The sequence below is a fragment of the Lynx rufus genome, unplaced genomic scaffold, assembly GCF_022079265.1.
Source record: "Lynx rufus isolate CCGP_SWC_20201006 ecotype Redwood Valley unplaced genomic scaffold, mLynRuf1.p SCAF_12, whole genome shotgun sequence".
In the NCBI taxonomy this organism is placed as follows: Eukaryota; Metazoa; Chordata; class Mammalia; order Carnivora; family Felidae; genus Lynx; species Lynx rufus.
Genome location: NW_025814826.1, coordinates 58,310,443 through 58,330,273, shown reverse-complemented (window position 1 = coordinate 58,330,273; position 19,831 = coordinate 58,310,443). Strand labels below are relative to the sequence as shown.

The following is a 19,831-nucleotide window of genomic DNA, read 5'->3' as shown; positions in this document are numbered from 1 at the left end:
ACGCCGCTGGGAGCCGAGAACGCGCCCAGGGCCTGACGTCATTGGCCATCAGCTGACTGTGCTCAGGGCCCGGGCTCCACCGGCTAGAGCCGCAGTCGCGGTGGCGGACGTGGCGGCCACCGCGGCTCCGCCACCTGCAGCAGAGCCCGGGACTGCGGCGACCACACTTGCCCTGCGGCCCCCGCGCCCGGCGCCCCGGCTCCGCCCGGTGTGGGCGCGGAGCCCGGAGGGCGGGAAACGGGAGCTAGGGCGGGCGGCTGGAAATGTTTTCCCCACGTCCTCCCCCTCTCCCCCTGCCGCAAGCAGGGAGAAACTTGGTGCGCGCGGCGCTCAGGGGACGAGCCCACCACCCCTCCCGACTGGGGTAGTGAAGTCCCTTGCTGGAAGCTGTCTCTACAACTGCGGCTCCTCGCGGGTGTTTTGCTTTCAGCCCGAAAGTTGGCTACGCCAAACGATGCCCGGGTGGGCAGGGCGGAAAGGAGACCCTCTATTTCACCGCGCTGGGCTCTCGGAGCCCGTGGGCAGCGCGGCCTACGAGTCCTGGCTCTGCACCTGCCGAGGCCCAGAGCCAGTGCCTAAAAAAGAATAGCGGAGGAACCGGCCCGCGCGGCCAGCTGGAGCGCTGGATACTCGCGCGGGGGGAGACCGGGGCGCCCGCGGTCGTCCTCACCCACGCCGGTCTGCGCGTGCTGCCGCCTCCAAGACCTGGGGCGTCCTGGCCAGATCTGGGTGCCAGCTCCCCGCCACCCCTCCCCAGCCCTGTTCCGGGGGCGTGGCTTGGCGTGGGGGCGGGTTTAAGTCGCCGCGGGTGTCTGACCGATCTGACAGGTCTCCAAATTCCTCCCCGCCGCCGGGTGCCCGCTGCGCGCTTCAGAGCGCCAGGGTGGCACGCGGCGCGTCCCTGGATCCGGTGGCGTCTCAGCCGACTTCCCCGCGGCCTCGGGCCTCCCTCCTCGTCCAAACCTTAAACTCGCCGCACCCGCCACGCTTCGGTTCTTAGCCTCGGGGATCCGCACCGGTGGCTTCTCTGCGTCCTCGGAGCTGTTGGGTTCCGAGCCCTCCCCACTTTCTGCTGCCCCCACCTCCCGCTCCTCCCAGCTCCGGGCCAAATGGACTCCGAAGAACGAAGTGAAGGAAATGGGAACGGCGGGCTCCGACCCCTCGGAAGCACAGCTGGAAGGGCTGACCTCGTCTTCTAGCCGCGACTGGGACCCTGCCGCCTTCCCCGAGGGATGCGACGGGCCAGAGCCAGCGCCGCGCTGTCAGTCCCCGCGCAGGAAGAGGAGACAGCCAGAGAGGAGCCGAGGAGGGAGCCTCAGCACACCCCCTTCTCCAAATTAACTGTTTGGTGACTTGTTAGCCCTGAGGCTATCACCTCTCCACCTCTTCCGCGGGGCACCCCGCCACCTCCCCGTCCCCCACGCCGCCCCCTTTTTTGCTCCCGCCCCCAGCTCCGCCCAGGCTCCCCATCCCGGCGCAATGGAGTTCTCCGAAGGGCTCTGCTCCTGCCACAGCGGCTAACTTCGCACCCGCCGCCGCCGCCGCCGCCGGTCACCGTGGGCCAGCCCTCCCGCGGCCGCCGAGTCGTGGGTGTCCCGAGCCCAGTGCCGCAGCCAGGACCCGCCCGGCGCGCAGCAGAAAGGAGCACGGCGCCCGGGTGCCTCTTGGAGAGCAAAGGCTGCGCCAAGACGCTGAGCCCAGGAGCGGCCGAGAAGCCTGAGCCCGGGAAGGAGGCTGCGTGGCTCCGAGCGCCGCGGCTTCTGCGGACACCGAGCCACCGCTGCCGCGCGCCCCAGCTGCGCCGCTTGGCGGGAGGGCGGCGCGCAAGGACGCAGGGGTCTGCGGCGATCTTCCAGACGCCCTTTGCCCCGGGGCGCACTATGACCTGACGCGCGGGGCCTCCTGTCCAGGGCTCGCGCGACCGGGCGGCCGGGGATACCGGGGGCTCGCCACCAAGCTCCGGTCGGGCCGCCGTGGGGTCTTTGGGACCCTTCCCCTCCACCGCCGCCTCGGCCCGGCTCCGCGCCTCCCCGCCTGCGGCCCGGCGCCATGGAGCTCTCCGATGTGCGCTGCCTGAGCGGCAGCGAGGAACTCTACACCATCCACCCGACGCCCCCGGCCGGCGACGGCGGGAGCGGCTCCCGGCCGCAGCGGCTGCTGTGGCAGACGGCGGTGAGGCACATCACCGAGCAGCGCTTCATTCACGGGCACCGGGGCAGCGGCGGCGGCAGCGGGAGTAGAGGCTCCGGCAAAGCCTCGGACGCTGCAGGCGGCGGCCCCAACCACCACGCGGCGCAGCTGTCCGGGGACTCGGCGCTGCCCCTCTACTCGCTGGGCCCCGGGGAGAGAGCGCACAGCTCCGGTGGCACCAAAGTCTTCCCGGAACGCAGCGGCAGCGGCAGCGGCAGCGGCAGCGGGGGCGGGGGCGATCTGGGCTTCCTGCACCTGGACTGCGCCCCGAGCAACTCGGATTTCTTCCTCAATGGGGGCTATAGCTACCGAGGGGTCATTTTCCCCACTCTGCGCAACTCCTTCAAGTCCAGGGATCTGGAGCGCCTCTACCAGCGCTATTTCCTGGGCCAGAGGCGCAAATCCGAGGTGGTGATGAACGTGCTGGACGTGCTGACCAAACTCACCCTCTTGGTCCTCCACCTGAGCCTGGCCTCGGCCCCCATGGACCCGCTCAAGGGCATTCTCCTGGGCTTCTTCACTGGCATCGAGGTGGTGATCTGCGCGCTCGTGGTGGTCAGGAAGGACACCACCTCGCACACGTACCTGCAGTACAGCGGCGTGGTCACTTGGGTGGCCATGACCACCCAGATCTTGGCAGCAGGCCTCGGCTACGGGCTTCTGGGTGATGGCATCGGCTACGTCCTCTTCACGCTGTTCGCCACCTACAGCATGCTGCCGCTGCCGCTCACCTGGGCCATCCTGGCCGGCCTGGGCACCTCGCTGCTGCAGGTGGTCGTGCAGGTGGCCATTCCCCGGCTGGCGGTCATCTCCATCAACCAGGTAACTCCTGACTGCCTTGCGCTTCCCCCTGCCTCTCCTGGGTTATTTGGAAGCAGCTTTCCGGGAAGGCTAGCTTGCCTTGCTCGCTTTGAGGCCCCTCCCCCAGCCTGGCACAGAGCCTGGCACTTGGGAGGTCCAGGGTGCTGGTGGGATGGGATTTCGCTCATCTTAGAGGAGTTGGAGGTAAATGACCTCTAAAGTTTCTTCCAGCCCTGCCCTTCTCCTGTGCTTCTGTGAGTAACTCTTCTCTGACATCAGCTAAGAAACAGCCTTCTTCCTGCTCTGCAAGTGTCCCTCGGGGTCTGTAGTCTAGGGAGCAGGAGACCCAAGGGGGAGGAAAAACACCCCTGTTTAGAAGGTGACCCATCCCTTAACAGCTGTCCTCACAAGAGTCTCCAGAAGATGTTGTAAGAGACTCTGGGATTCAGATTTGGGTTTCTGTGTATTTCTGCCACAAACCCTCAATTCTTAAAGGAAGCAGCATTTGTTGGACACTGAGTGCTGGTGGGGACCTTTATGTGTCCTGTAGTCCTTCAGACGGTCCCCTGATAACGTATTTTACTTGGGAATTCTTTATTGCCTTGGAGATCTCACATGATCTCTTCTCTTTTATTATGGCATCCAAACCCAGTGCTTTGCATAGATCAGCCTCGTTTGGGGCCGGTAGGGTGGGTGGGGGAGTGTCTTAGGCAAAGATCGCAAGTTTTGTTCAATTGATAAAGGGCATGTTGCTCTAGGTGGTCTGAAATACTCAGGCAGACCGGACTCTGTCTCTTTTCTTCCTTTCTTCCTGTCTTTCTCGTTAAATATGGATGTGTTTCTGGGAACAGAGTTCCCCATTGTCTGTGAAGGAGAAGGTAGATAGTGACTTTATTGTTTAAGTCCATTAAAATCAATAGATAATTAATGGTCTGGCACTTTCTCTGCTGCGTGTCTGGTAGGTAGCAAGAGACTGAATTTGAGAAGCAAGAGCTTCTCCATAAAAATGAGGGCAACATGTCAGCTGAAGTGTTTCCAAATAGAAGGCCGACAGGTTCTTGGACACGCACCTGCTTCGTATGCGTGTTCCTGTTGCAGGTTCAACCTCTATGTCACTTTGCTCGATTGGAAGCTTAAAAACTCCTCTTCCTTCTGGCTGGGTTCAAATATCCCATCGAATAACCAGGTACAACACGTCCAAAACTTGCTCGTGCTTTCTGGAGTGCTAGCACCTACTCATCAGTGACCTTCTGGGGCTTCTAGTTGATTTGGGATTCTCTGTCTTCTCTGATGGCTCTGTATCCGTTTGCTCAGGTTACTTATTTGGTCGGCTGCTTTTTCAGTGTTTTTTGAAGTCTCCCTGGGTAAAGCAAAGAGTATATAAAGTACTTGGCTGTGATCATCTAGCACGAAATGGGGAGATGAGAGCCTCTGGGAGTAAGGGCCGAGCAGCTGAACTTGTCCTTAGTAAAGACAATAATGAACGTCTTCTCGAAATCACCACCAGCCTTTAGCATTCACACGTGATAAAGGGTCTCCTGTATCATAGGTATTTGCTCATTTGCAGAAAACCCCACTGAGCGTAACCCCCGGCTTTCCGTGCAGTAGCCTTCCTTAGTACTCCTTGCGAAAAGACTCCCATCAAGTAAGTTTGGAATAGTATTTAGAATAACACATCCCAAGTGGCAAATGATGAATATTTTCAAGGTTCTAAGTATGGAGACATTTTGCTTGCCAAATGAATCCAGAAAGTAAATTTTGGCTTCATATTTGTTTTATGTTCTACTCAGCTACTAGCAGATGGAAGAAGATTAAAAATAACCCCCAAATGTCTTCCCACTCCCATCCCATGGTAAAACAGTGCTTCGCTTGAAAGCCAAGGTCCCGGTACATGCAAACCAAGCTCGTTCGACTTTATGTTTGGGTAGGAATGGTGGATGGATGAGTTTCCCAAGCGGAGTCCTCTTTTACCAGACTCGGAGGGAACAGCCCGAGCGCTCTCCTCTCCTTGTAGGTGCTGAAAAGACCTTTGTGGCTTTGGCTACAAAATGTTTTCCTTTGGCGCCCTCTAGAGGTCTAAGCTTCTTTTCTAGATCTTGCAGGCGGATAAGGTAGAGAAATCGTCACTTTAAAAAAAAAAAAAATCTGGTTTTTCGATAGGTACTGTTTAGGTTTCCCAGTTGGGGAATATACGAGTCGTGCTCAAAACCGGCCAACATCGTATAGCAATTAGAATAACATCTTAACTCCTTACCATGGTCACTTGGTCCCCTTACAAGGTGGTTGCTCCTTCCCTCTCTAATTATATTTCCTTTTCTTCTCCTCCTCAGCCTCCAAACGCACAGTACCTTTTGTGTCTTTCAGGGATCCTGAGCTCCTTCCCACTTCTCAGCCTTAGTGACAGCTGCCTAGAATAATTTTTCCCAGGTTTTCACACGGCTGAACCGTTCACGTGATTCTGGACTGGGTTCACGTGGTATTCCCTAGTGTGTTACTTGTTTTGTTTCCTCCTGAGCACGTTCACCGCCTGAAATTATCTTATTTGCTTATATTTACGGTGTTTCCTCCCCCAACCCCAAAGGAATGTAAACACCACCTAAGAGCACAGACACCTATGTGTTTACCCATTTATCCTCAGCACCTCGAAAAATGCCAAGCACATAGTAGGCACTCAGCACAGACACGGGATGAACAAGACGGTCCATTGTAAAGGCAATACTATAAACTATCCAAGCCCCCTGATGTTGTGCTGGTGAAAGCTTTCTACGTGCACAAACACGTGGAAGTTATATGTGTATAAGGTGGTCGTTTCCACATAAACCCCTTTGGAGAAGTCAAACCACAATGAGAAGCTTTCACATTTGTACGCTATTTTACGTGTAGCTAACATAACTACACGTAACTTACGTACGTCATCACGTCTAATGACGGCAGACAGACGTATCCTTCGTTTTCATTTCAGAGAAGAAATAACACTTCCTTAAGAACTTTCAAGAGACATCCCAGAGATGATGAGTTTAACACGTGGCAAGAACACGATTCAGATCTGGCTCTAAAGTCGAAACCCTCTGAGGGGGGTTCCTTCCAAACACACATTTCAGACTGACTCCAGACTGAGGTGTACCTGTGTCGCTACGCACGAGGGCAATGCCCCTTATAGCACCAATGAACAGTTACTGAAGAAAGCCAGAAGGAAATCATGAGGGGAAAATAACTGCATCTCTGAGCACAGGCTCTTTGCAGCCGGCCCATCATCTTGCTCCACTGCATACAAACTTGTCAACTGAAGGCCACACACCCTGGGATAGCTTCTTTCTCCACATTAATCTTGATTCCTCTTAGAGGATGGCTCACGTCTAACTTAGCATTTTCAAGAAGTGAGAAGCTACAGGAGAGTGCAAAGTCAACACACCTCGGCAACTGTTTCACTTACTGAACGTGCCATTTTCAAAAGTAACAAATGAGTCAATGGTTGCCTTCCCTTAATCCAAGCTATGAGAATGTGTTTCTGTTCTTTTCCTCCGGATGGAAATTACATCTGTGGCTCGACAGGGGAACCACCAAGCTGCAAATCTCTGCAGAAATTCTATGTGAAGAGACAGGGTTTTGTGCTCTTCTAGATCATCCTGTGCTTTCCACTGTGGATACAGGATGGAACCTGAAAAGGGCCACTCTGGGGGGGAGGGGTGGGTCTTTGCCATCAGCACAGAGGTCGTTTGTGTTTTCTCCATTCAGTGAACTGTTAGACTGGAGTCACGGACTTCCCACCCAAACGGAAAGGTTATTGTCCGTGGCAGGCATGATCACCCGTATACGTTCTAGGTCTCAAGCGACATGAGAAATACGAAGGAACGTTCGGAAGGTTCAAAGCTCAGTTCAAAGGGTTCCTTGTCCATCCACCCTGACGGAGCTCAGTTATAGGTTAACATGGGGGCTGCGATTATTCCTTCCTCAGGACGCCTCATCCACCTCAAGTTCATGGCTTCACGTATGTGAATCAGGTCACTGCCAGTAGTGTCTTTGTCCAGATACGACACGGTTTTTGTCCCCATCTTAAACAAATGGTTCGTCCTGCTTGTTCACTTTATTCATCTAACCGTCTGTTACAAAATAATACAATCTGTATAAATAAAACATTAATAATAAGGTTATCCTTGCTAGGTGCTTCCGTGGGGTGAGTACATTTCTAAGGACTGTTGCCGTAATGTGCATTTTACTCTATTTTAATTGCTGGTGACGATAATATGAGCAGGCTAACATTTGAAACTCCTCTTGTTCTCATTCTTCAGCTCATTAGCGATAAAATGGTGAAGATCATTTAGTTATTGGAAAACAGAGAGGCAGCAATATTTAACCAGAACGACTGCTGCATCATGTTTCCTCTTGGGGATTCTGAAATGTTAAAGCTAGTGTCTAATTAGTCTTCTGTACCTCCTGGCAAGGTAGATAAGCCGAAGTGTCAGAGAAAAGGTGATTCCTCCAAGATAAGTCTCGGAGCCAAAGCAGCCAGGTTAGTGAGTGCTCAAGGTCATGCCCTGAGATCTGAATTTCTGGGCTGCATTTTCTTTCCTGTCTCACACAGATCCCATCACAAGTAGAAGCCGGAGCCAGAAAAGTACTAATTAAATCGTGATTGTTCAACTTGACTAATAACCAGAGCCTCTGGCTTCCATCTGGCCTTTAAAAAACCCTTTGGGAGGAAATGCAGTGTTTGTACTGGGTAAGTTGGTGGCTGATGGTGTGAGCAGGTAGGGGTCAGGTGACAAGCAGGCTTTGTGAGTGCTTTACAATGCACTTCTGATGATTTGAAGGATTGAGTGCAGGGTAAACGTCAAGTCAGTAGAATGGAATTACCGATATCTCTCCCCCCTTTTGTAAAATTTACCCGGACGTGTATATTCTGTGCTCTTTGTCTAACTCTGCTAACTCAAATCAAATCAAGGGAACTGTACGACTACTTAACATACAGCAAATGGCGTTGCAATTTAAATCCTCCTAATTTGGTACCCAGTACCGAGGAGAGCGCTCACTTCAAAACACACAAAGTGCCCATTAAATTATCTATTTAATGCACCTTGCTAGTTATAGTGTGCATTTTTTAAAACCCCAGATACCTCCATTTCTGTACATTTTCCTTAAGCAAATTCATATAGGCTTAAAAAAATAATTACAGTGTCCCGGCGTGTCTGAGAAAATGTCTTTCAGAAACAAATTTGACTGTCACCATTCCCAGGAGGTTCCTCTTGCCAGGAAATGGAAATATTACTCTTTCTTTCTTGTGAAAAATGCCCAGAGACCATCCAGCCTTTATGGTTTCCTCCCTTCCTCCCTCCCTCCCTCCCTCCCTTCCTCCCTTCCTCCCTTCCTTCCTTCCTTCCTTCCTAGCTTCCTCCCTTCCTTCCTTCCTCCCTCCCTCCCCCCTTCCTTCCCTTCCTGTCTCCCTCCCTCCCTCCCTCCCTTCCTCCCTCCCTTCCATCCTTCCTAGCTTCCTTCCTTCCTTCCTTCCTTCCTTCCTTCCTTCCTTCCTAGCTTCCTCCCTCCCTCCCTCCCTTCCTTCCTCCCTTCCTTCTTCCCTTCCATCCTTCCTTCCTTCCTTCCTTCCTTCCTTCCTTCCTTCATACCTCCCTTCTTTCCTTCCTTCCTCCCTCCCTCCCCCCTTCCTTCCCTTCCTGTCTCCCTCCCTCCCTTCCCTCCCTCCTTTCCTTCCTCCCTCCCTTTCTCCCTTCCATCCTTCCTTCCTAGCTTCCTTCCTTCCTTCCTAGCTTCCTCCCTTCCTTCCTTCCTTCCATCCTTCCTAGCTTCCTTCCTTCCTCCCTCCCTCCCCCATTCCTTCCCTTCCTGTCTCCCTCCCTCCCTCCCTCCCTTCCTCCCTCCCTTCCTCCCTCCCTCCCTCCCTCCCTCCTTCCCTCCCTTCCTTCCTTCCTTCCTTCCTTCCTTCCTTCCATCCTTCCTAGTTTCCTTCCTTCCTCCCTCCCTCCCCCCTTTCTTCCCTTCCTCTCTCCCTCCCTCCCTTCCTCACTCCTTCCCTCAATCCTGCCTTTCTGTTTTTTTGTTTTTTTTGTGGGGTTTTTTGGGAGGTTTTGTGTGTGATGGAAACGTAGGCTTTACAAAGGATATTTTTAATGGCTGCTGGAATGACCTGTGAAATCCCTTCATCCCTGACCTGGACCCCACCCTCTTGGCTCTTGAGTTGCTAATAGGCTTGGTGCCTGTGTTTTTAGGGAGAGTTGTAAAAACGATCGTAAAGCGTGTGCTTTGCAAGATTGAATTAGGAATTTGTTTTCCTTCCTATCTGGTAATGTCACCTGACTGGTATCAGTGGGTCAGGGCGTAATTAGATCAAAACTGGGAAGTCTGGGAGGACGTTCCTTCTGGAGGAGCTATTGCAATGTCATATGCTAAGTAGGACAAATGCATTAGTCATATTTACACCTTGATGATTGATGGCGCCGTAAGAGCTCATCAGAAAGAAGTGAAACCAAGCATAAAAAGGAAAGATTAAAAAAAAAAAAAAGCATAGCCCATATTCAGTGCCGCTGGTAACGTGTAATCATGCTGACGTGACATTTCACTGCTGTCTAAATATTTCTGGGGAGGCCAATTTATTCACTTCACAAGCAGATCTCTCTTAGCTGATCTTACATGTGTTTGTTTTTGGAGCATGGGAGGTACCCACGACACTCCTTGCAAAGCTTTCCTCTTACCCGCAAATCGGCCCAGTGTTAATTCTTCAAGAAACCAGCAGGGCCACGTCTTCTGTTGGACAGCGTATCGGTTCACCTGATGAATTGCTTTTGATGAATTGCGTCCTGGGCTTTCTCTGGGCTGGACATCAAGGTAACGGAACCTGAAGGTTGGCAGGTTGCGGTGGTGGAGAGGTTTGAACCTTAGTTAGCAGGAGGATGGCTTCTGTAGATCATTTCTTCCCTGGCATTTCTCGGGGCCCGAGGGCAGGGACGCTGCCTGGCCCAGCTGGCACAGCAGAGACGCAGAAGCCAGGACCGTCTGCCCTGCGCGTCCCCGGGATGCGTAATTGGATTTACACACTCAAGTCATATCATGTGTGTTTTGTGTATGAAGGACTGTTTTAAGAAGGCAGGTCACTTAAGTAGCACTTGGAAGCCAGCTTTTCTCACTGCAAGATGTTACAGTCAGCCCCGCAGGGTAGAGGAAGCATAAGGTAGATTAATTAACCACTGAGGGGCCAGACATTTCGAGGGAGGCCAGGGAGGTCCCACAGCCCCGGTAGGAAGAAAAACCACGCTACCAGCAAATGCAAGCTCGACCGGTGAACTGAGGTTATAACTCAGTGTGGTCCTTGTTCCTTTGATATCTGTGATCGATATTTGGATTTCATTAATCTGGATCGTGTGTTTTATTTATTTATTTATTTTATTAAAAACAATTTTTTTTAACGTTTATTTATTTTTGAGACAGAGAGAGACAGAGCATGAACGGGGGAGGGTCAGAGAGAGGGAGACACAGAATCTGAAACAGGCTCCAGGCTCCGAGCTGTCAGCACAGAGCCCGCCGCGGGGCTCGAACTCACGGACCGCGAGATCATGACCTGAGCTGAAGTCGGCCGCCCAACCGACTGAGCCACCCAGGCGCCCCTGGGTTGTGTGTTTTAATACGCGCGGTATCTTACACATTCCTTAGCTACTGGGGTTTTCGCTTACAAAATGGAGGCTACCAAGGATTAGGAAGTGCATAATCGAAATATGTGTATCTCTTTAACTCTGAACACGGGAAGAAGAAGAAACGCAGCATGAAAACTTTAACAGAACAAGACCAAGAAAAAAAGGAAGAACCTCGGAAGCCTAGGGATACAGGGATGTGGAAGAGATAGGGTGGGCGCTCTCAGATATTTAGGGTGCTGCCGTGTTGAAGAGAGGTTATTTTACATGTCCTCTGGGACAGAATAAGGACCCATCGATGGTCTGTGTAGTGTGAGAGATTTGGTTCATCTAAAGGCGAGATTCTGTAACAGAGAGACCTGCCTGGATGCTGCTTTGTGAAGTAATGAGCTCCCTGTCGTGGGGATTCTTCAAGGGAAAGTTGTACAGCAATCCATCAGGGATGGCCTGTGGTAGATTCCATACCACGAGTCTTCCTTACAGTCAGTTGAAAGCCATTGGTTTTCATCTCCAAGCTGTCATGGCCTCTTCGCAGGCAAGAAAAAGGAGAGGGCAAAAGGCAGAAGGCTAAGATGGCCCATGGGCATTTGCCAGCTGAACGGGCTGCCCTTCGAGGAGCTCCTCTGGGCTCCGTGCCCAATGACATCTGCTTACATTGTGGGGACCCGAATCCTGACACATAGCCACTCCATCAGCCAGAGAGGACGGCAAAAATAGATTAGATTTGACCACATCTCAAAAACTCAGCATCGCGTAGGAAGAAGGGGAGAATGAGGATTGAATAGGTAAATAGTTCATCAAGTATTTGTTGACTGCCTGTTGGGTTCTCGGTTCTGGGGCGCGGCTGTGTAGGGGATAGTCAAGGTTGTTGCTGACATGAGACCGATACTTGAACGGAATTTGGGAGGGAGTTTGTGACTGGTGTGGAGGTCGGGAGGTTTGTACCTGGTTCTTAGAACGTGTCGGGAACGCAGCATTCGGTAAATACTTTATGGAAAGGCAAGTCTTGGGCTTTTTTTTTTTTTAAGTTTATTAATTTATTTTGAGAGAGGGTGTGAATAGGGGAGAGGCAGAGGGAAAGAGAGAGAGGATCCCAAGCAGGTTCCATGCTCAGCGCAGAGCCTGACTTGGGGCTTGATCCCACAGACCGCAAGTTCATGACCTGAGCCGGAATCAAGAGTCCGGCACTCAACTGACCCGAGCCATTGACCCAGGTGCCCCTTAGGTTTTTTTTTTTCAGTTATTTGAGTATTACCTAACCACAAACTGAATGCACCCTAAGCCTGGACCAGAAGATGTGGCACGAGGGCATGTCTGCTTCATGCTGGGGAGGGTCAGGCTGGTATGCAGCTCAGGGCACCCCCAGCCGGTCTGCGTGCACAGTGACCCCAGCCACAAACTGAGCATCTCCAGGAAACCCCCTGCCCCGCCCCCTCACACACAGGTAGGCAGACGAGGAGCTTAGTCAGAGCTCAGCTCCTTCTCGGTGCACTGCTACACTTTGCCCTTTTCCCCTATCAGAGCAATGTCCTAACTTTCCCCGTGAGCCCCTTGAGGTCAAGGGTTGTGTCTTCCTCATTTCTGTGTTCCCAGCATGTAGCATCGCACTTGGGCAGTTCCGAGTACCGTACATTTAAAAATTTTTTTTTCAACGTTTATTTATTTTTGGGACAGAGAGAGACAGAGCATGAACGGGGGAGGGGCAGAGAGAGAGGGAGACACAGAATCGGAAACAGGCTCCAGGCTCTGAGCCATCAGCCCAGAGCCTGACGCAGGGCTCGAACTCCCGGACCGCGAGATCGTGACCTGAGCTGAAGTCGGACGCTTAACCGACTGCGCCACCCAGGTGCCCCCCGAGTACCGTACATTTAAAAGAGTGGAATGAACGAATGTTGCATGACCACCTCCTTTCCCCTGACCCCCTCCACGCCAAATCGTGTAGTTACCAACGGGGAGTGAGTAACCAGCGAGAGAAGAGAGATTAGTTTCTCTAAGAGAGAGGAGAGAAGAGAAGGCCAATGAGAAACCAGAAAACACATCAGAAGTTCTCCCCTTCTGAAGTGATTTGGGCTGAAAGCCCCAAGCTGAGATTTTGCTAGGCAAGTATTTCAGAAAGTTGAGGCAGATAACATGAGGAAAAAGCAAAGTGATCATTTAAGTCAAAAAAGAAAGAGGAAAGGAGAACAGGGCGGGGGAAGTAATGCACTGTAGACATTCTATTAAGCGTTTGTCCATTTGTGAAAATTGTAAATGGGTTGGGGCCAGCCATACAAAGGAGAGTCCAACACGGGGCTCACCCGCTCACTCACTTCCTTCCTGGTTCTTCAGCACCCTGGCTCTGAATCCACACACCGGGACCTTGCTTGGGTTTTCCTTGTGACACACCCCAGATCTCTTCTACGGCCTGACTTCTGGTCTCCAGTGAATGTTCACCTTCTGGCTTGATACAGGGATAGCTGTGGACAAGACGCACTCCCATGTTCAGACCTCATTTCTGGCATTCCACACCAGCAGGGTTGGTCTCCCTCACTCGTAAGGGGAAGGCGTTGCACACAACTGGCTGACTTCGAGAAGCACGGTGAACAGGTAATTGCTTAGACTGCCCTTAGTTCCCCTTGGCTTAAAACCTGTCACAGAAAGGCCAGTTTGCCCCCTAATGCATCAGTTTATCTGTAGGCTGCCTCACAGCAAAATCAAGCCTGATTTTAGATACGGGAACCCCATGCAATTAACTAAAACAGTCCTCATGAAGTCCCCAAAAGGTTATGAGTTAAGTCTTCCATTTTCGGAATTATCCCACTTGGTCCCTTTTTCAACTAGTTCATGAAACTAAGTCAGAATCAAGAACAGAAAGCTTGTTTCCTTTTAAGTTCAAAGTCAGACTCCCCTCATCACTTGGGTGAGCTTTTCCTACCTTGCCTGTTGGTGGTGGGCAGCTCATGTGAGAATGGGTTCATGGCCAAAACAGTGTCCAATGGACAGAGCCCCTCCCCTTCCCTATTGAAGAGACAGATACAGCCCTTGCCTTTTCCCAAGTGAGTAATGGCGTCATAAGCAGCCGTTGGGGCCCTGCCCACGTCATTTCAGCCAGAGACGAACTCTGAGCTATGTCATTGGGCAGTTAGAGGTATTTTTGAAACCATGTAAATGCATTTCCTTAAAAACCTAGAAACCACAAATTCTCATCCTGTGTTTGCCATGATGGTTTTCTGGTGACTTTGGCCAAACGGCCTTGGCTTCTTCAGCCGCAAGTATCTTTATACCCAAGAGAGTTTTGTGAGTAGTGGCAAGAAATACAGGATCATGAAGGGTTCCCAGTGCCCCAGACCAAGTTAGACACTCCTCCTCTGCTGACCGCATCGCCCTTCCCCTGCCCACCTGCCCTGCCACATAGTGCTGCTATTGGTCCCCAGGTGTCTTTCCAGCTGGGCTGTGAGCTTCATGGAGGCAGGGGTTGTACCTGAGTCATGGTTGTATCTCTGTGACATACTCTCGTGCTGCTTTTCTTTCTCTTCCTTCTCAGATGCTTTAGTTCACTTCTTTAATGTTGGGCTTCCTTAAATTGCCAGGCCACGTATTTCATTACCTCACTCCACCCACGATCCCACCCCAAACCCTGGCCAGTCATTCCCTTCATCCATTACTGACCATGGATCGATGTGCTGCTTACTCCTAAATCTGGATCTCTAGTCCAGCTTTCTTGGCTAAGTTTAAGACCAGGCCATCTAGTGGTCTGCTGGGCACCTCTATTTAAGGGTCTTACAGGCAGCTCGACGTCAGCAAATCAAAAGTTGACTCCCTCCCACCCAACATCCACGTGAAATCCTGATGGTTTTGTCTTCCATTACTGGGATCTGTCCATAGCTCTCCGTCCTTCTCCTCCTTACTGTTCCAGGGAAGCCCCCACGATTACTCAACCCAGTGATTTCCCTGTGCTTCTCCAAGCCACCCCCATCCACCACAGAGTAGGCTTCTCACAAAATGCGAGTGTTCTCACCATTCGTGCCCATGGGGGCGTTCCACGGGTGAACCCATCCCCAGTTTCCTGGCGCTGGCTTACTCTTGCATCTGCATCCTGGGGCAGCTCTTCTGTCTTCTTGGCCCTTCCTTGTCTGCCAGTATTCACCCAGGGGTCACCAGCTCCAGGAAACCTCCCCCGTGCCCCTCCTCCGAGACACGTGCCAGCTTCAGAACCATGGGCATTTTATTTGTTCGGAGAATCAATCACGTTTGCGTGTTTGATTTGGGGGACTGGAGCTCAGATGAGGTGTTTAAGGGAGGAAGGGTAAGCAGATACTGTACGTTTGATGAAAAGATAAATGGTCTTTCAAGTACGACTCTTTCAGTGGGAAGTACAGGTATCGAGGGTTGCTATGAGCCAGGCGTTCACGTATCACGGGGGGGCCCTGGAGTTGTGAGCCCAGTGCGGGATGAGGGCTCAAACCGCCTGGGACTGATGGCCATTGGTAATTTTATAATACCAATAAGGGTCTTAATCTTTCTTCATCTCACTTTCTTTAGCTGTAAAACGAGAATAATAACAACAGCCCGGAAGGTGGCTGAAGAAATGAAGTACCCCTGGAGTATTTGGAGTATTGAGGTTGGGGCGGGTGCACAACCTTGCACAACACGTTTTATTTTCTGTGGTAACTTAATTTTCAGAACTGACTACCTTTTTCATGAAGTCCTCGGCCCTGAGGAGTCGTTTCCCAGGCTTGACCTTTCTAAACACCTGTGTGCAGTAGACCTATGCTTGCAGACTTTAACGTGCGTGAAGATCACCTGGAGGTCTTGGTACAGCCTTTGGAGTTGGGAAGGGGGTCCCAACATTCCGCATCCCTCGTCAGGGCCCAGGTGCTACATGCTACCAGTCGGTACATCTAGTCTGGGGAGAAAGGCTTTAGCATTTGGCACCTGGGTGGCTCAGCCAGTTGGGCGTCTCATTCTTGGTTTCAGCTCAGGTCATGATCCCAGGGTCATGGGATTGAGCCCTGTGTGGGGCTCCGTGCTGAGCATGGAGACGGCTTAAGGTAGTCTCTCTCTGTCTCTCTCTCCGCCCCCTCCCCCGCTCATGTGTGCATTCTCTCTCTCTTTCTCTCTCAAATAAAAAAAAAAATTAATAGTGATAAAAAGAATTCAGCACAGACCCCACCTTCTCTGCAGTGGTTGCCCAGACACTCCACTGGTGGAGCCCACTGACCCCGGGACTCTCCTCATTCCCCTTACGTCCCTCCATCATTTACAAGTTCATACTTCTCTTTAGTCCTTCATACATCGAATGTTTATGGAGTGCCACTGCGTGCGGGGCACAAGCAGTAGAGATACTGTGGTAAGGACAAAAATCCACGATCCTGCTATTACATGGATTCTTATCTAGAGCGAGAGACAGCCATCAATCAAATAATGACTTAAATCCGTGAAACGGAGTTAAGTACTTTTAAGCCAGGTGACATGGTTCAACACCAGGCTCTGTTGAAGCTACTAAGGCATCCTGGGGACAAAGTTGATTTATTTTTGAGAGAGCTGGCGGGGGGGCGGGGGCAGGGAGAGAGGGAAACACAGAATCCAAAGCAGACTCCGGGCTCCGAGCTTGTCAGCATGGCGCCCAACGTGGGGCTCAAACTCACAAACCGCGAGATCATGACCTGAGCCAAAGTCGGACGCGTAACCAACTGAGCCACGCAGGCGCCCCTGGAAATTATTCTTAATTAAGACCTGAAAGAGGAATAGAAGTTGGCAGGTGAACCTGGAATTATGGTGTCTTTATTTGTTTCTACTGCTAAAACATGTGCTCTTTGAGGACAGGCTCTGTCCTTTTGTGTGTCCCCGGACAAGACATTGGCACACCGCAAGGGAGTCTCGCAGCAGAGACTTGCTGAATAAATGCCTGAACAGTCCTCTTAGCATGAGCATTTCTGCTTCCCTTCTCATAGCTGAGAATGCGGAGCTCGGAGTATTACATCATTTCCCCTTGGTCATCCCGCTAATGAGGGATTCTAAGCCACATCTGTCTCATTTCAAAACTACCCCTGGATTTGATGGCCATTGAAGGCCACTTTATCTCAATTAACGCGGCTAGTTTCAGAGGCAGTGAGTTAAAAGTTATAAAGAAGAGGAAAAATGAGATTTGTATTCCAAATGGTAGCAATGCTTATAGCAATGTTAGAGCTTTGTGGCGCCAGGGGAATACACGTTGTATTGAAAATAGCACCCTAACGGTCGTCAAAAGACTGACCTCCGATTTTATACCCAGCGTGGTTCAACTTTGTACGGACCAATCCACCTGCCTTGGCCTCGAATTCCTCACAGCTCTAAAATTCCGTCAGCACGGAATGATTTTTGAGGCCCCGCCCAGCTGTAAAATTTTTATTCCCCTGAGTTACAGTGAATGAGAATCTGGGGATATGTATCTGTTTTCCTGGTTTATCTGGCTCCCAAGATCAGATAAAGCAATTGACATAGAAAACATAGCTTGCTGAGGCCTCTGACCTCTGAGAAGGAAGAAAAATAGGATGAATAATGATTTAGCAAATACAGAGAGAATTACTTATTAGGTGGTGTTTAATATTTAATTTCTGCTGGTGGTTTAATTGCGTTGACACCATGAGTTGTAAAATCGTCACGTTGGTGATTCGATTTGTTTCAAAGGGAATAGTGGCTGGGCTCTTTAATTGACAGGCAATTGTTCCTTGTGAATATTTAATTAGTGACTTTATGGTGCTTGTCAGAATCGCCTATCTGGCTTTTTCAAAATGTGCATGTCCGCTGTGATCAACAAGCCATTTTATGTCCAAACTACCCAGAAGCAACTGAACCGGGCACTTAGCTGGCTGAAGATCCGTAACTGGGAGGCTGGCTTTTGTGGTTCCGTCTTCTTTGTCTGCAGACCCCAGGGAACCGACACCGGGGCTTGGAGGAACTCACTTAATCTTGCTGTACGTCGGTCCCTTTGCAACAAGAAGAGAATGCGGTGCCTGTACCGTTTATCGATACCAGTAGAGCTGAAGAAGGTGAAGGTTGTGAATGGAGAAATGGCGGTCACCAAGCATGGGGCGGGAGTAGTGTTACTTCTGTAACTCAGATGGGTCTGCTTGCTGTGGCCGCAGGTAGCAGGCTTTCTCACTCCGGGGTTGGTGCGGAGCTCTGCCCCTTGATTGCCTGCAGGGTGAGTGAAATGGAAGTGAAATGGCCCTGAAACTCCCAGCGACAATGACCCCTGCACACTGGGAGCAGAAACTGCACCCAGGGTGAGACGATGCCCACTAACGTTCTGGCTACCCACTGCCGCTCCCGTGTTCCTTTCACGAACGAGAACCCAGTCATTCGGAGTCACCCTTTTGTCACGTGTTCGGAACATTCTTGGGAGGAAGAGAAACGTTGCTTGCGCTTCTCCCTATAGATACACCATGTACCCTACAGCCGCTACATCTCCCTACAGATAACCACACTCAAGTCTTCCCTTACGGAAAGTGCTTCCTAATTTTATGGAAGGGGCAAACAGATGCTCATTTGACATCCTGCAAAAAAAGACTTCGGGTCAGGATAATTTGAATGTGAAAAAGGCCAAGAAGATCATTTTAAGGTCTAGTTAGTAAACTTTATTTTGTTTCACGCGCACGGGCAGAATTTAAGCTGCGAACGTATTTCAGTACTAAACAACCACTAAATGACAGCGAAATGAATCGATGGACAGTAAAATTAGAAGGAAAACTCACAGTAAGTACCCGCTTCCCCCAACAAATGGGATAAACGAATGATTTCAGCAGAGCCAGAATCCCATTTACATACTAGACTAAGCGATAAAACACGAAAGTAAAGAAAGAGGCACTGTGCTGTTGGAGAGTGGAGGGAGGTCCGCTCTGTCTGTCTCCTCACTACATTGCCATTCTTCTGCTGCCCCACGGGCCAAGGCACCACCAAGCTTCAGCCCAGCGCCATCTGAGAACCGCTCCTTTATTTATTTTTTTTTTCAACGTTTATTTATTTTTGGGACAGAGAGAGACAGAGCATGAACGGGGGAGGGGCAGAGAGAGAGGGAGACACAGAATCGGAAACAGGCTCCAGGCTCTGAGCCATCAGCCCAGAGCCCGATGCGGGGCTCGAACTCACGGACCGCGAGATCGTGACCTGGCCGAAGTCGGCCGCTTAACCGACTGCGCCACCCAGGCGCCCCTGAGAACCGCTCCTTTAGAAGACCCCTTCCAGGCCTTCGAGTTTTGAGAACTTAACTTAGATGTTCCAAAAGGCAGTGCTGGACAGCAGAACACATTTGGATTTGGCAAAGCCCTGGTGGTATCTGTGTTAATATGGTTTCACACACGTCCTGTCCACTCCTAATGGTATTCCTGTTCTAGTAGTTGGCTTGTAACCTCACTTCAAAATGCGGAAGCTGAGGATCAGAGATTCATTTGGCTTCTGTCACTCAGGATGTGTGTGGCCAAGTGAGGATTCAGCCTCAAGTTGGTTTGGCTCCAGCCATACATGGGCTCCTGCTGGCTCCCACCACCACCCCCCCCACCCTGCACACACCAGGCTTCCATTTAAGTAAATGTATATTCACATTTACTAGAGCGTGTTTCTTTCATTCAACTGTCTAGCGTGCTGAACTTGAGGACTGCAATTTCAAATAAGATCCCTTTCCTGTCCTCAATCGTTTATATTTCCGGAGCAAGAAGGCAAGAAAGAAACGTTGATGCGTTGACACCTGGTTGCTTCCTGGATGGCCTCTACAGACAGCTGCAGTGGGTTTCATACCTTGAAACTATAAAGATTTGAGATACGGCGCACTTCCTTACCTGGCCTTCTGTGCATGTGCCCAAAGTAGAACATGTAGGGAGGAAACCGAGACAGAGGAACTTGAAGTTTTGATGACTTCACAGTTCACCATCTGTCTTCAAGACCGGATTAGTGGCTACACCAGAAGGAAAAGCAGAGGATCATTATATAATTTATTAAAATATGCAGACCAAGCCCTTTGGGCCCAAATCCCTTCTAGCAAAATAAATAGCTTCTTGAAAGTAATCTAGACCTAGTTGCCCGTGTGATTCTGAGTTACACTATACTGTTTTGTATGCTTTAAAAAGATAAGCCATTTGAGGACATTGCCTGTCTACCTGAGGTAGGTTTCTGCGTACAGCTGTGTTTTACTTTATTTTATTTAAAAATTTTTACATGTTTATTTTTGAGGGGGAAAGAGAGCGTGC

At 51.0% G+C, this 19,831-nt stretch overlaps 1 protein-coding gene across 1 annotated transcript in view; it reads left to right on the top strand.

Annotated features, from left to right (window-relative positions):
- Window positions 1-2,049: 2,049 nt before the first annotated feature.
- The window catches only part of ADCY8 (adenylate cyclase 8), a 222,390-nt gene continuing 204,608 nt past the window's right edge, over window positions 2,050-19,831 (top strand). Inside the window, exon 1 of the mRNA XM_047073816.1 lies at window positions 2,050-3,012. Coding sequence (XP_046929772.1) covers window positions 2,050-3,012 — 963 coding nt within the window. The remainder of the gene's footprint in view (window positions 3,013-19,831) is intronic.